At 51.3% G+C, this 13,612-nt stretch overlaps 4 protein-coding genes across 4 annotated transcripts, besides 12 other annotated features; 1 reads left to right on the top strand and 3 right to left on the bottom strand.

The window, feature by feature from the left end:
* Window positions 1-200: 200 nt before the first annotated feature.
* Window positions 201-286: a microsatellite.
* A 107-nt stretch (window positions 287-393) lies between these two features.
* PVX_000570 (hypothetical protein, conserved) lies at window positions 394-1,576 on the top strand (the record flags this gene model as incomplete). Its single annotated transcript, XM_024731238.1, has 2 exons — window positions 394-1,234; window positions 1,377-1,576. The coding sequence occupies 2 exons, from the start codon at window positions 394-396 to the stop codon at window positions 1,574-1,576; spliced, it is 1,041 nt and encodes a 346-aa protein (XP_024586912.1).
* Window positions 1,577-1,640: 64 nt separating this feature from the next.
* Window positions 1,641-1,672: a microsatellite.
* A 98-nt stretch (window positions 1,673-1,770) lies between these two features.
* PVX_000575 (hypothetical protein, conserved) lies at window positions 1,771-4,409 on the bottom strand (the record flags this gene model as incomplete). Its single annotated transcript, XM_024731237.1, has 2 exons — window positions 1,771-1,815; window positions 2,049-4,409. 2 exons carry the CDS (start codon window positions 4,407-4,409, stop codon window positions 1,771-1,773), a joined length of 2,406 nt encoding a protein of 801 aa, XP_024586913.1.
* Window positions 4,410-4,843: 434 nt separating this feature from the next.
* Window positions 4,844-4,869: a microsatellite.
* A 150-nt stretch (window positions 4,870-5,019) lies between these two features.
* Window positions 5,020-5,043: a microsatellite.
* Window positions 5,044-5,209: 166 nt separating this feature from the next.
* On the bottom strand, window positions 5,210-8,582 carry PVX_000580 (hypothetical protein, conserved; the record flags this gene model as incomplete). Its single annotated transcript, XM_024731236.1, has 12 exons — window positions 8,268-8,582; window positions 7,811-8,026; window positions 7,638-7,687; window positions 7,445-7,494; window positions 7,249-7,291; window positions 7,058-7,094; window positions 6,881-6,937; window positions 6,645-6,731; window positions 6,406-6,462; window positions 5,941-6,072; window positions 5,685-5,738; window positions 5,210-5,284 (listed from the first exon to the last, which is right to left on the bottom strand). Exons 1-12 carry the CDS (start codon window positions 8,268-8,270, stop codon window positions 5,210-5,212), a joined length of 861 nt encoding a protein of 286 aa, XP_024586914.1. The 5' UTR covers window positions 8,271-8,582.
* Window positions 5,776-5,804: a microsatellite.
* Window positions 6,829-6,858: a microsatellite.
* Window positions 8,583-8,931: 349 nt separating the features above from the next.
* Window positions 8,932-8,962: a microsatellite.
* A 979-nt stretch (window positions 8,963-9,941) lies between these two features.
* Window positions 9,942-9,999: a microsatellite.
* A 16-nt stretch (window positions 10,000-10,015) lies between these two features.
* On the bottom strand, window positions 10,016-10,984 carry PVX_000585 (transporter/permease protein, putative; the record flags this gene model as incomplete). Its single annotated transcript, XM_024731235.1, has 1 exon — window positions 10,016-10,984. The coding sequence occupies one exon, from the start codon at window positions 10,982-10,984 to the stop codon at window positions 10,016-10,018; it is 969 nt and encodes a 322-aa protein (XP_024586915.1).
* Window positions 10,985-12,128: 1,144 nt separating this feature from the next.
* Window positions 12,129-12,176: a microsatellite.
* A 315-nt stretch (window positions 12,177-12,491) lies between these two features.
* Window positions 12,492-12,517: a microsatellite.
* Window positions 12,518-13,346: 829 nt separating this feature from the next.
* Window positions 13,347-13,439: a microsatellite.
* Window positions 13,440-13,446: 7 nt separating this feature from the next.
* Window positions 13,447-13,477: a microsatellite.
* The last annotated feature ends 135 nt before the right edge of the window (window positions 13,478-13,612 follow it).

Genomic DNA, 13,612 nt, shown 5'->3' with positions numbered 1-13,612 from the left:
AGGCGGCGCTCCGCCCATTCGTCTGCGCAGTTGTTCCGCCCGTTCGTCTGAGCAGTTGTTTCGCCCCTTCGCCTGCGCAGTTGTTCCGTCCGCTCATGCCCATTCGTTTGTTCTGTTTCGTTTACTTTGCATTGATTTGGTGAGCAGTGTGGTTAGCACTTTGTTTGGTTATTTTTTTTATTTTATTTTTTTTTTTTTATTTGTTATTTTTTTTTTTTTTCTTTTTTTTTTATTTTTTATTTGTTTTTTTTTTTTTTGTCGTTCTCCACCGGTTAACCCCCCGGAGAACTCACTGCGCGCACCTTCGCGGCGAAGAGCGCCGAGCGGGAGGCCCTTTGCCAACCGTCCGGCCTGACCAGCAACGCCACACCGCCACACCTCTGCGCGACGAAAATGACGCCGGAGGGTGGAGACCGGAGGGGCGACAAGGAGCGGGAGGTCATCCTGCTGGGCATCCTCAACATAGAAAGTGTGTACGGCAAGGAGTGGGTTAAAAAAAAAAAAGAAGTGAAGAAGGACCTGCAAAGCAGATCTGTTATGCTAAACCAAGCCTTTAAGAATCCCCACATCTTCCACGAGCGATTTGAGTTCCTCTCCGCAGACGATTACAGCTGCGTAAAGAATAATTACATTTATAGCGCCATCGTTATTTTTAACCCTAACTTGGGGGGGAACTCCTCTGGGGGGGAAGAGCCTGTGTCGGAGGGGGGACACATGGGGGAGGACGCTCCCGCTGGGCAAGCAAAAGTGAAGAACACCTGCGTGGTGAGCGGTGGGCAGCACACCAGGCACGCCGCACAGGGGGGAGCGGCTTCACTATGTGGTGGGAGCACCTGCCGCCCAGAAAAAAAGGAAGGAGTCGGCGTCCTAGTCGTCACTTGCAAAAAAACCGACAGTGAAAAGATGAAGAATATTTTGGTTAAGATGTTGAAGAAGGAAATACGAGTTGAGTGCACCGCCCTCAAATGCAAAGACGGCCACTTCTCCAGCCTCTCCCACGTCCGTCGCGAGGAGAGAGACGTCAGGGGGAAGCACACAGAAATTAGGTACTTGGACCGGCCCCCCGCCTCCCCGGCAGCGGTGCAGTCGAGCGTGCAGTCGGGCGTACAGTCGAGCGCACAGTCTACACTTCAGTCTACGCTTCAGTTTGCATCTCCGCCCGCACCGTCGGCTGCGAACAAGCCCTTCAACGTTTCGCGGAATAACTTCTTCAACATGACTGCCTACATCTATGGTAACGCGCGAGGGTTCCCTGGTGTGCGCACCGCTGTACAAAGCGATGTGTGGGTGGGTGTGGCTACGCCCACACCCCGCAAGTCTTGTGCCCCACCCCGCTTACACTCACACGAACTACTTGCTTTTCTCCCCCTCTTTAGGATCGTCCAACCTGTTGGCGAACAGCAGCTTGATTCTACGCGAGTACGGAGACGATGAGTGGGCCGAGCGCCTGCGGCGGACGAAGAAGGGGAAGGAGCAGGCTCACGGCGGACCATCCCCCCCCACAGGTGCCCATGATGCCTCGGAGCCACGGGAAGGTGGTCTCATAAAAACATTCACGTCGTTGTTTAAGAAGTGAGGAGGTAGGTTGCGCAGGGGGGAAGAATCACCAACAAAAAAAAAAGAAAAAAAAAAGAAAAAAAAAATCACCATGTGTGTAGCAGTCGGGTTGAAGTATACGCAAGGAGGGGCAGACTCACAGAAATGGAAACATAAATAGGAGGAGACGCAACGGGGATGTGCGGGGCGAATCGGCTCGGCGTCTTCCCTACCTCATTGTCTCAAGGCCTTCTTAACGTCGAAGTGCTTCGACAGTTCCTGCAGTTGTGGGGGGGGGAGGAAGCGGGGGGTGAGGTGATATGCAAATGTACGTTCGTTGTGGCGGTGGTGAAGCGGCGGTGGAGCGGCGGTGGAGCGGCGGCGAGGCTGACTGAGTCGATTCTCCACAACTCAGCTGCGGATCAGCTACGTCTCAGCTGCGGATCAGCTACGTCTCAGCTGCGTTAAAGCTGCTTCTCCACCGCTCCGCGGCCGCTCCTCTGCTGTCCCACCTGGGCGCCGTTCAAATACACAATGCTGTCGTAGATGGCGGCCGGGATGAAGGGGTAGAGGACGCAGATGAAGAGCTTGAAGGCGAGGGAGTAATTGAAGAAGTAAACGACCCTGAGGTTGTGCAGGAAATCGGAGACCAGCTGGAAAAGGTCCTTAAAGAGAGACAAGACGTTGGTGATTTCGCCGGAGATGCCTTCGGAGAAGACGAAGAGCAAAACAAAGTGGTTGCGCATAAACGAGTTAAAGTGAAACAGCAGAAACAAAAAGAGCGAGTGGTAGTTATACACTCGAGGGAACTTAAAGAAGTTGATGATCACTGTCTTCCTCCCGAGCTCGTCAACCCCGTACTCATATAGGAAAGAATCCTCTTCAAATTCTGCAAATTTTTTTTTTATATTGTAGATGCAACTGAGGCGGAGGCAGCTCTGCAGGTTGCCCAGCACGCCCTCTTCCCTTTTCTTAATCTCCTGCAGCATGTAGAGATGCTGGTGCCCCTCGCTCTCCGCCCGCAGGCTTAAGAACTCCTCGTCCGCCGCGTTGAAGATGACCGAAGAGGAAGCGGAGGAAGCGGCGGACGACGAAGCAGCGGAGGAAGCGAAGGAAGCTGCTGACTCGGCTGCTAACGACTCGGCTGACGACCCGGCTGCTAACGACTCCGCTGCTAACGCGCCGCGAGTGACCCTCCGGAGCGTCTTGAAAATGCGAATGCCCCTGTTGCGCACGTCGATGGACCCCAGCTTGTTCCCCAAAATGGCAATGTTGGCGGAGAGGAACATCTCCTCCCGGCACCGCGGGAAAAACACAGAGGCGTACTTCAAAGTCAGCAGGTATAACTCATTCGAATTGGTAACGAATACGATTGACCGAATGGCATTGTAAAACTGGGGGAGCAGCAGCAGCGACCGCAGGCTCTTCATCAGACTCACCAAGAAGATGTTAGTGGGAAAGAACAAGCCAAAGCAGACGATGGGAATCGAAACAGACTGAACCCGTTTCTCCACACACACACATAAGATCTCCTGCACACATAGATTCATAGTGTTGTGGGTCGCCAGGATATATTTGCTATTATATTTTGGTAGCATGACGTGGAGGATGTACTTGTGTATCCCATCGTAGCTGTTGGTTAGACAGACCTCTCCGCTCTTCTTCGATTTGATTTCGATTCTCTCTTCTTCATCCAATTTCATTAACGTGCATGAATACAAGTCGTCGCATACCCGTTTGGAAAAACGGTAATTGTGGTTTGCAAACAGAACCACTGCCTCCGAGTCCACGGCAGATATGTCTCCGTTCACAATTTTGATCTTCTTGTTCATTTCGGGGTGCACCATGTAGGTCTTGCTCTCCAGGGAGAAGGCGTACGTCCGGTTCAGCGCCTCCCTGTTCAGGGGGGCGGCGGTGTGAGCGGCGCGATCGGGGGGTGTGCCACCTTCACTCGTACCGCCAGCATCGCCAATATGGCCAGTATCGCCTGTACCACCTCCAATCGTGCCACTCGTTCCACTCGTGCCAACCGCCGCGCCCCCCCGCGGGCCGAAGTTGAAGGGCGCGCCCGCCCCGCGCTCCAGGCACCGCTGCACGCCGGGCACCTTCGTGTACTCCTCGCTCAAAGCCGCGTAGGCCTCCTGCGTCACGACGAAATTCTCCTTGTACGCGCGGTCGTCGCTGTAGGCGTAGGTTATTTCCGCGCGGCTGCCTCGCCGCCGGTGGGGGGGGGCAGTGCTTCCCCAGTTGGGAGCACCTTCGAAGGAGGTGCCCCAGTTGGAGGTACCCTCGATGGAAGTGCCCCAGTTGGAAGCACCCCCGATGGAGGTATCCCCTTTTGCTTCTCCCCATTTTACTTCTCTCCATTTTGCTTCTCCCCCGTTGGCTTCCCCCCCCTTTGCCTTATCGGGAGCCCCCCCCGAAATGCAAAACAAGAGGAAGTTAAAATACGCAGCGTCAATGGGGCAAATCAGCGGGTGGAACGCCAAGCTGGGGGAGAACCTCCGCTTCACATAAACATTGTCCGCGTCAAAGTTAAAGTAAAAGTCCTCATCATCAATCAGTAGCGCCTCGCTAACCTTTTTATAAATACCCACGTAATGGAAGAGGGAGTAATTCAAATCGCTCCACGGCACGAGCTCCTCATGGTTAATTCGTTCCTTTCTTTTCTTGTCCCTTCCCCCTCCCTGGCTATCTGCACACAGGGGGGACTCCTCCTCTCCTCCGTTTATGCTCCTCCACGTGTTGTTAATCTTCGTGCAGAGGTCACTCACGTTTAGCTCCCCTTTGTCTACCTCCAAATCGGTCATCAATTCGTCGAATTCTTCCTTCAGCCAGCAGAAGGCCTCGTTCAGCTTGTCGCCCACGGACATGGTGGCGGGGCTGCGCTGCGGGGGGCACGTCACGCTACGGGCGGGCGGCCTCGGACTGGTCCAGCGTCAGTTAGGAAGTCCAACGTCCGCAAATTAAACGTGGCAAATCAAACGTCAGCAAATCCAACGTCAGCAAATCAAACGTCTGTTCGTACACCCGGAGTCACTTCGCCCACCCAATGGAGCTTCCCCCCCTCAGGTGATCCCTAAGCAGCACGTTCGCAGATGCCGTTGCAAAAAAAAAAAAAAAATGGCCAACCTCTGCGCAGATCGCGCGTAGGCACCCATCTACGATTTACATCCCACACGGTGGAAAACCCTTTTTAAAAAAAGTGACGAGAAAAATGGCTAACTTTGGTTTGTCCCCCGAGTGGGCGGAATGTTCAGCTGGTAAACGCCGCGGGGAAGAAAAAAAAAAAAAAAAAAAAAAATACTCATAAGAAATCGGTGGGATGGCAAAACGGTGGAGTATAAAAGGAAAAAAAAAGAAAGGAAAGCGGCGTTTATGCGGTGATGCGGCGACGCGACATTTACATGGTGATGTGGCCACCATGGGGACAGCCATTTCTACACCAACTGCCTTTTTTTTTTTTTTTTTTTTTTTTCACATCCCGGGGGCACACTCCGCAACTGGACGTGGCAACCATTTGGGAACGCTACGCCGCAGACTTCATGTTGGACGGTACACAGGGCCACCACTTGTCCCCCTGGACTGTGTGCATCGGGCGAAGAACACCTCGTGCGTGCGTAGCAAAAGTGATGATGCCTCCACAGGTATATACGTGCATGTGGACCCTCTTTCAACTCAGCGTCCCAGGGGCTTTCTTGCTCGAGTGGAAGGAAGATACATACGTGTGCATGATTCGACTTCCAATCTGTGTGATGGGGGGGGGAAAAAAAAAAAAGAGTTCGTTGCATATACAGGGGCACTACCTCATTTTGCATCTAGCGTGGCCTACTTCACGAAAGGGAAGGTGCCACTGCCCATGGGTAAACACGTTGAAGGGCTGCCCCCCCCCTCCTCCCACTCCTACACATTTTCGTGGGAGTAAAATTACCGATTGGTGAGTCAGTTGGATGCTTTGGAGACTCAGGTCGGCGTAGAGAAAGGGGACCTATTCACAGGAAAAGAAGGAGAAAGAAAAAAAAAAAAAAAAAGACGGGCATTTTTGCAGCTAGCTTTGCATAGTGGGTATGGCATTTACATGCACGTTCAGGTTCTCCATGAAGGGGTCATGATGGCCTCTGCAATTTCGATTGACTCTCTCCCCTTACGGATGAAAGGAGCAACAGGAAGGATAGCAGCTGGGAGTTAATCAGACTCAGGTTCTACGGGGAAAAAGGAAAAAAAAAAAAAAAAAAAAAATGAGAGGTGCCGCATAAAAGTGTGTAACCTCTTCGTTGGGTAGACCCACTGGGGTTCGCTCCCCCGCGCCTTCCTACGCGCCGGAGAAATGAGCCGACTGGAGAGGCCACCGTGCAAAGCGAACTCATCACCGCGAACTCATCGCCCAGCCAGCGGAGCGCTTACCTTCAGTAGGAGCGAAGCAAAAGCTGACGCGCACGTGTACATGAGCATTTGCTCGAAGCCCCCCTCTCGGTCTCGATAGAACAGCTTGTTCTGTTTGTGCCTTCGAACCAGGTGCGCCAGGTAGAGTCCGGTCTGCGCGGGGGGGTTGCCGCTGTTGGAGGCGTTGCCGCGTTGTTGGAGGTGCTTCCACCTTATAGATATTGCCGCCTTGTTAGAGGCGTTGCCACGCTGTTGGCAGTGTGGCCACCCCTTTGCGACCGCGCCGGAGCACACACTCAGCTTACACTTAAAAGGGAGGGGAGAAGGAGGTTGCTCTCCTGCGGGGTTCATGGGGGAAAATCAGCATGGGGGTGCCATCTCGCGAATGCACGATCGGCATAACTGTGCAATCTGCGCGAATGTGCCATCGGTGGGAACGCCCAGTAGGTGCTCCCCACGCTCTATCTCTCTGCATGGCAGTCATACCTGGTAGAAGGAAAGCGCCAGAGTGGCTATTCCGTTGGCCCCGAGGAGGAAGACGCCCTGCAGGGAGAAGGAAAACCAATGGGGGAAAAAGACAAACAAAGTGGGGGCAAATTGGGCGCGAAGGTCCACAGTGTAGGACGCCGTGGCGCGCTCCAGCAGATCAACTCGCGTCGCCACACGCCGCTCACCGCTCGCCTTCTCGCCGCTCTCCACCTCACTCATTGGCTCTTCCGCCTTACCACCGAATTGTCGTACTCGAAGAGGGCCCCGTACAACACGCAGCAGAAGAAAAAGAAAACGAAAATGATTTGGGATTCTACGGGGACCTACACAGAAGGAGAGAGCAGTGGTGATCGAAATGGAGGACTTCCACAGTGTTGTCTCACGGGAGGGGAAAAAAAAAAAAAAAAAAAAAAAAAAAAAATGGTGAAGTGTGGTACTGCAAAATGTTTAACTCCTCCCCGGGTGCACTTACCGAAATGACGTCGTTCTGCACGTTCAGGTAGACTAGCAGGTGCCCCAGGTAAAGAAGCTGCCAAGTGAAAAAAAAAAGAAAAAAGGGAAGTATGCGGTTGGAGGGGGGCGATGGGGAAGACGCGAAACGGACTGAAGCGACTCTTCCGCATCTCCACCTCATCCCAGTTCGCCTTACGCTTATCAGCAAAAAGGAGCTCACGGAGAAGAAAATCCTGCGACCGCATGGGGAAGGAAAAGGTTAACGTGGGGAAAGAAGAAGCGACGCGGAGCATCTTGGCGCAACGTGGGGCTGCATGACGCAACGTGGGGAACAATACGGGGTTGCCGCATCTTTCCGCTCGGGCACAGCAAGCGGCGGCGTCTTACTGAGGAATTATTTCGTTCAGCACGGAGGGGTTCAGTTCTTCATCTGCAGTGGGGACGACGGTAGGAGGGTGAGCAGCCGAGTGGACGCCTCGCCATTACACGAGTGTAGCGACTGGCCACAGAGAGAGGAGGCGTTCCCCGAAATGAAAAAGGGACAACACACAAGCGGGAGAAAGCAAAATTTCCTCCTCTATACCGATTAGCTCCTCGTTTGTTACTCTCCTAATGAAGCGGAAACAGCTGTACCTGCGAAGTGGGAGTACGTGTGGGGGGGAAACTGTCTCACGTGGGGAGAAGCAACGACGAAGTGGTGACGATAGGCATCCCCCCCAAAAGGAGTGTAAATCCCCCCAAGAGGAAGACCCCCCCTCCCACATGTGTATCCTTACCAACTCATGCAAAAGAAAAAACAAATGATAAAAAACCCGAAGAAGAAAATCTGCGCAGGGGAAAGGAAAACACATGTGTGTAAGCACCCCGGTCTCATCTCCACACTTTCGTTTGTCTCTCAGATGTGTGGAGAGCAGCTCACTCCTCTGTGTAGCTCCAAAAGCACACTCACCAGAAATACCCAGTTGGGTGAAAGGTGAAAGATATTTTTAACACTGAGGAAGAAGAGGGAGATGCACAGGTGCGATAGCTTGACTAGCCAAATGGCATAGTTATTAAATACGAAGATATCCTTCCCATCTTTCAGTGTCCGTTCTGCGATTAGGTTTTCTTGTAGCTGCAAGGGGAGAGGAGGGGGAAGAAAGGGACCACACGCATTGGAGGTAATCTCTTCGGGTGCACGCAAAGGAGAGTTAACACGCGGACAACCAGCCTTCCCACAACAACAGGATGATGCACAGGGAGGAAAAAAACCATTCAGAGTAATTTCTCCCCTTCTCTCTTCTGATTAACCAAAGACATGCACCACTAACAGTGTGGTGATGCTTCGGGAGGGACGGGCCATCCCCTAATAACAGCCCGCTTGTTACAAATGACGCTCGAGAGCAGCATAGCATAAGCGATGTTACCATTTTGGTTAACTTGGGTTGGTGGGTGAAGGGAGAAGGAGATGCACAGGCGACCGCTCTTTCGCAGGGCTACCGATTTGATATACAGGGGACGTTGTTCCTTTCGAGAAAGTGTGGTAAGGGCATGGTCACATCCACCTGCGTAGGCACATGCTTGGGTGTCCCTTCTGTGGCTTCGTCAGATGCTGCCCTCCCCCAACGGATGCCCAAATGGGGGAATCTTTTTTTTTTTTTTTTTTCTCTCCTATGTGTATCAGATTTTGCGGCACTTCCTTGAAAGGACCTTCGCATGCCCCCATCGGTGGGAAGAAACATAAAAAGGGAGAAGCAAAGGGGGAGAAGCAAAAGGGGAGCAGAAAAAAAGGAACGAATGGGCGAAGGAACGGAACGGGCGAGGGAGAGTGCTAACGTGCAGAGCTCAGCTCGCCGGTCGACGTCGAACCGCAACGGGGGTAGAAAATGCGGGGTGCCGTGGCCTACGGAATGGGAAAAGGTGCCAGCCTGGCAAGGGGCCATTTCACCGATTGGGTGCCCCAATAATGGAGGAAGCCCGTCCTCACGAGTGACTGCAACAACTGCCAATTGTGCGCATCTAGGCGTACAGCAGCATGTGTGCACTTCTTCCCTCCCTCTCCAAAAAAAAAAAAAAAAAAAAAAAAAAAAAAACGTACAGAATCGACATTGCAGTTTGGGGGAGAACTCGTGGGGTTGTTAAAAAAAAAAATGACAATTCGCCCCCAGTTTCACTGGGCACATTTCTCCGCTTCTCCTACCTGTCCATATGGGGCATACACCTGTATGCAGACTGCACGCCAACCCCGTGGCAGGCGCAGCGTGGGAGCGTCTACACCTCATGCTTACAAACACATGGTGCTTATCTTAGTAATTTTAAAAAAGTTATTTGAACAAATTCTTTAAAAAAAAAAAAAGGGAACAAATGGCATGGAGGGAAAAACGCATGTGCAATTATCTGATGGGTGCTGCCACAGGTACCGCATGTACATACATGCGCACGTACGCGTGTGCCTGGGGGAGAAGAATGCTGCGTGGCTGCCGTCGGGCGGGGTGTCACTTTGTCGGGGGCAGCATGGTGAAGAAGTGGGAAAAGGCGTAATGTAGAGAAGTGGGAAACGCGCAATGTAGAGAAGTGGGAAACGCGCAATGTAGAGAAGCGGGAAACGCGCAAAGTAGAGACGTGGGAAAACGCGCAAAGTAGAGACGTGGGAAACGCGCAAAGTAGAGACGTGGGAAACGCGCAAAGTAGAGACGTGGGAAACGCGCAAAGTAGAGACGTGGAAAAACGCGCAAAGTAGAGACGTGGGAAAACGCGCAAAGTAGAGACGTGGGAAAACGCGCAAAGTAGAGACGTGGGAAAACGCGCAAAGTAGAGACGTGGGAAAACGCGCAAAGTAGAGACGTGGGAAAAGACGCAAAGAGGGGAAACACGCATAACAAAGCGTCTAAGCAGGTTAACAAAGCAAATTAAAACAAACAAGCTGCGCAGGTGGCGGCGCACGGGGGTTAGAAAAACGACTAGCCAAACCGCGTGCACACGCCGCCGGGAAAAAACCCTTTTCCGACAAACCACCTGAACATGTCAGAAAAAAAAAACATTTTTTCCCGACAAATCACCTGAACAGGTCATAAAAAAAAATAATAAAATAATAAAAAAAAAAAATAAAAAAAAAAATAATAATAAAAAAGCGCACAAAGCTGTACACTGACGACACGCGCAAAAAAACCCACACCTAGACAATCACCTTAGGCCGCCTGCACAGATACACCTTGCTCATAAGGATCAACAAAAATTCGTTGTACGAATATATGAGGACCCCCAAGATACAAAAAAAAACTGAAAGGGAGGAGTGGAAGTTGAGGCATTGCTTGTAATCATATTTACAAAAAAAAATATGACTGAAAAGAAAAATAATGGCGACTTTGAGTCCCTTAAGAATTCCAACGGTGAGTGATCCGCTAATCTTCATGATGTACCAGAGGGTAGACGACGTGACGAAGTTAAAAATGAAGAGTCCCAAAAAACTTAGCCAAATGGTGTTAATGTTTCCCTGCTTCTTCTTTATATTCTCCATAATGAGATGATCAAAGTTGGGAACGGTCCATATGACTGTCCACAGGCTGACGAAGCAAAAGCTGAAGATACCCATTAAACACACGATGTTCTGTCCTTCCATTTCACCCATGTACTTTTCATTCAAAACAAATGTTAGCCCCATGAGGATGTTGCTCACGATGATTAAAATGACTCCAATGATTTCCTCTTTGTTAATTTCAAATTTGAGATTATTTGATTTTATGGCTATACCAAAGGTTATTAACAAAATCCCGAGCAGCTGAAAGCAGTTGATCTTCTTGTTCAGCAGCAGTCTCCTCCAAATGGCTGTGAAAATCAGCGTACAACTATCAATAATGATGTACAGCGCGGAGCCTGCATAGATTAGGCCTATTTTTTTTAATACCTGGTTTACGAGGTCCAGGATGGAAACAAAAAAGATCTTCATCCATTTGCACTCATTCAACTTTTGCTTCTTCGGTAGCAACCCCACAATGATCATAGACAAGTAGTGCGGCAAGAGGAATATAAACGTGCTGGAGTTGCCGCACCCATTGTACTTGATTATGTCGATGAGCAACGGCTGGAAGCAGTAGCTGATGAGGAACAAAACAAATGTCGTTCCATATAGTATTTCATTTTTCATTTTTTGTTGGTGCACTGGTGCGGCCTCGACGGTTGGATGTGTGTGGGTGGTGGGTGTGGAAGCGAGTACGGATGAGGGTGCTCTTCTGGGGGGGGGAAGTCTAACGCGGCGATCACCGGTAGGCAAATGCTCCTGCGGTGGAGGGGTGGGCTGTAGGAAACTGGCGGTAGTATTCTTCTCCACGGACGCGGGGCGAACATATTCTTACACGTGGGCAAGCGTGTATTGTGTAACCGCGGGGGGGTCGAAGGGGGGAAAAAGGAGAGAAAAGCCCTTCGAGTTGGTTCCAAATTGGTAGGTCCAAATTGGTAGGTCCAAATTGGTGGGTCCAAATTGGTGGGTCCAAATTGGTGGGTCCAAATTGGTGGGTCCAAATTGGTGCCGTTGGAGACGGCGTCGTTACATGCAGCTGCAGCGTGCGTACGTTTGGGGGGTCTTGCTGGTGCGCTCAACGGTCCCGCTACTGCTTCGATCGCTTCGGGGGTTCCTCCTTATGGTGTGGGGGCTTCAAGGGGGTAGTGCAGATAAATTTACTCCTGCGTCCTTCCCTTATTCCTTCGCTACGTCCTTTTCTTCTTCCTTCGCTACGTCCTTTTCTTCTTCCTTCGCTTATTCCTTCGCTTATTCCTTCGCTAGCTCTTCTTGCTCTTCCCTCTGATGGCGCAGGGGGGGCATACATGCACGCGATGCGTGGGAGCGGCAAAGGCAATGGCAAATGCACTCGCCCGATAGCTCACTCGTCCGATCGCTTACTCGTTCGCTTATCCTCTCACCTGCTCCTCCTTCACGTGCACGTTCCAACCGCTCCAATTTGTGCGCTTTCAGATAGGCTATCCACACTGTGTGCAGAGCGGCTTCTTACGCAAAGATGCGAACAGTAAGCGCACCATCCGCTCGCGCTGGAAGTTTTTTCCTCCACTGCTGGTGGTCTCAATGGCGGTATAACTACTAACACGATGGATGGAGGGAAAGGAGCACTGCCCGATTGACAAACTTATTTGGGAAGGGTAAACATACACAGGGGTGATGTCGCTCGGGGGCTGGCAAAGGGAGGAAAATACGCTCAGGAGGGACACACCGGGCAAAAAAAATAAAATATACGTGTGTGCAGGGAAAAAAAGAAAAAAAAAAAAAAAAAGAAGAAGATGAAGAAGAAGAAGAAGCATTAATTGATCCGCGCTAACGTGTAGGCCGCAAATGGTACGCGGCAAACGATGGGCGTTAAACCACGTGGCTTTTTTTTTTTTTTTTTTTGCACACAAACAGGCGCAGTACACGCTGTCCGCGAAAGGCGCGCGCAAAAGTGAGGCATACACTATGCATACACTATACATACACACACAAGGGGGGGAGCGCCTCCTCTCCCTCAGTGCTCATCAGGAAATCATCAAAAAGGAAAGTTTGCTCCGCGCGGGGGGTACTCCACCGAGGGGTTATTCGGATGGTCGCCGCGAAAAATAGGAAAATAAAAAAGTACTAAAATAAAAAAAAAAAAAAAAAAAAACAGCGGCCAAAGAATTAACTGCTGTGCATAACAAAGAAGCGCTGGAAAACAAATGCGCCCACTGTGACTCTTTCGCAAAGGGAGGGGGGAAGGGCCTACTTTGGGAGAGGCAGCACATACGTAAGGTTAGCGTGGGGAAGAAACGCATACGTGAGAGGAGGCACACTTAAGCAGCCACGTATAAACTCCTACGCGTATGTTCAGTCTATGGTCACGCTCAGTGGTGATGATGGGGGGTGCACACTTTCGCTAACCGCACCGAGGAAGGTGAGAGGTTTGCTCCTTTCGCTTTGACGCGGTCAGCCACAGCCCACGTGACGATGCGGCGACGCAACGGTGAGGCGAGGTGACCGACGAAATGGAGAGGCGTGGTGACCGATGCAACTGAGCGGCGTGGTGACCGACGCAACGGGGCAACAGTCACAGGGCGGGACGAATCCGTTTCGAGTTAGCCGAGTGGGGCGGTGGCGAGGCGACACAAGGGGGTACAAGCAGACGTGCAGGAAGAGCGCACTCACGCGTGGGGATGCGGCTGGGCATACGCAAAGGCATACGAATGGGTACACTCATAGGTACACTGATAGGCACACTGATAGGCACACTCATAGGCACACTCATAGGCACACGCACACGCTCATGTATGCACTCACTCTGGGTACACTTGGGGGGCCAGGAAACGTCTGGTCTGCTAAAGCCACGCGCACAAACAAGCGAGCGTCGAGTGCGTCCGGCGGGACTGGCTGTGCAGGCGATACGTACGTGCGTAACTGCAACCACGTAAGGGGGAACTTTAATTAAAAGGAAAAGAAGTCAAAGAAGTCAAAGAGGTGAAACGAAAAGGGATAAAAAGAAACGAAAATGGATGCAGCGAAACGGGATGCAACGAAACGAAAGGAAACAAAACGAGATGAACAGAAACGAAGAGAAGTTCGCTCGATCGATCGATCGCTCGCTCGCTCGGCCGGCAACTACCCCCGCGCTCACAGTACATTAACACTACGTAACTTGTCAGCAAGGGGACGAGTTAGCACGCTGGATTAACATTCGTTCATCTCGACATGTCGACGTAGCCTAGTTGAGTGAGTAACTTCTTTCCTTTTCCTTTTTCTTTTTCTTTCCTAAAA

Source organism: Plasmodium vivax, chromosome 3 (genome assembly GCF_000002415.2).
Source record: "Plasmodium vivax chromosome 3, whole genome shotgun sequence".
NCBI lineage: Eukaryota > Apicomplexa > Aconoidasida > Haemosporida > Plasmodiidae > Plasmodium > Plasmodium vivax.
The sequence above is the reverse complement of the archived record's forward strand: the minus strand, read 5'-3'. Positions and strand labels throughout refer to the sequence as shown.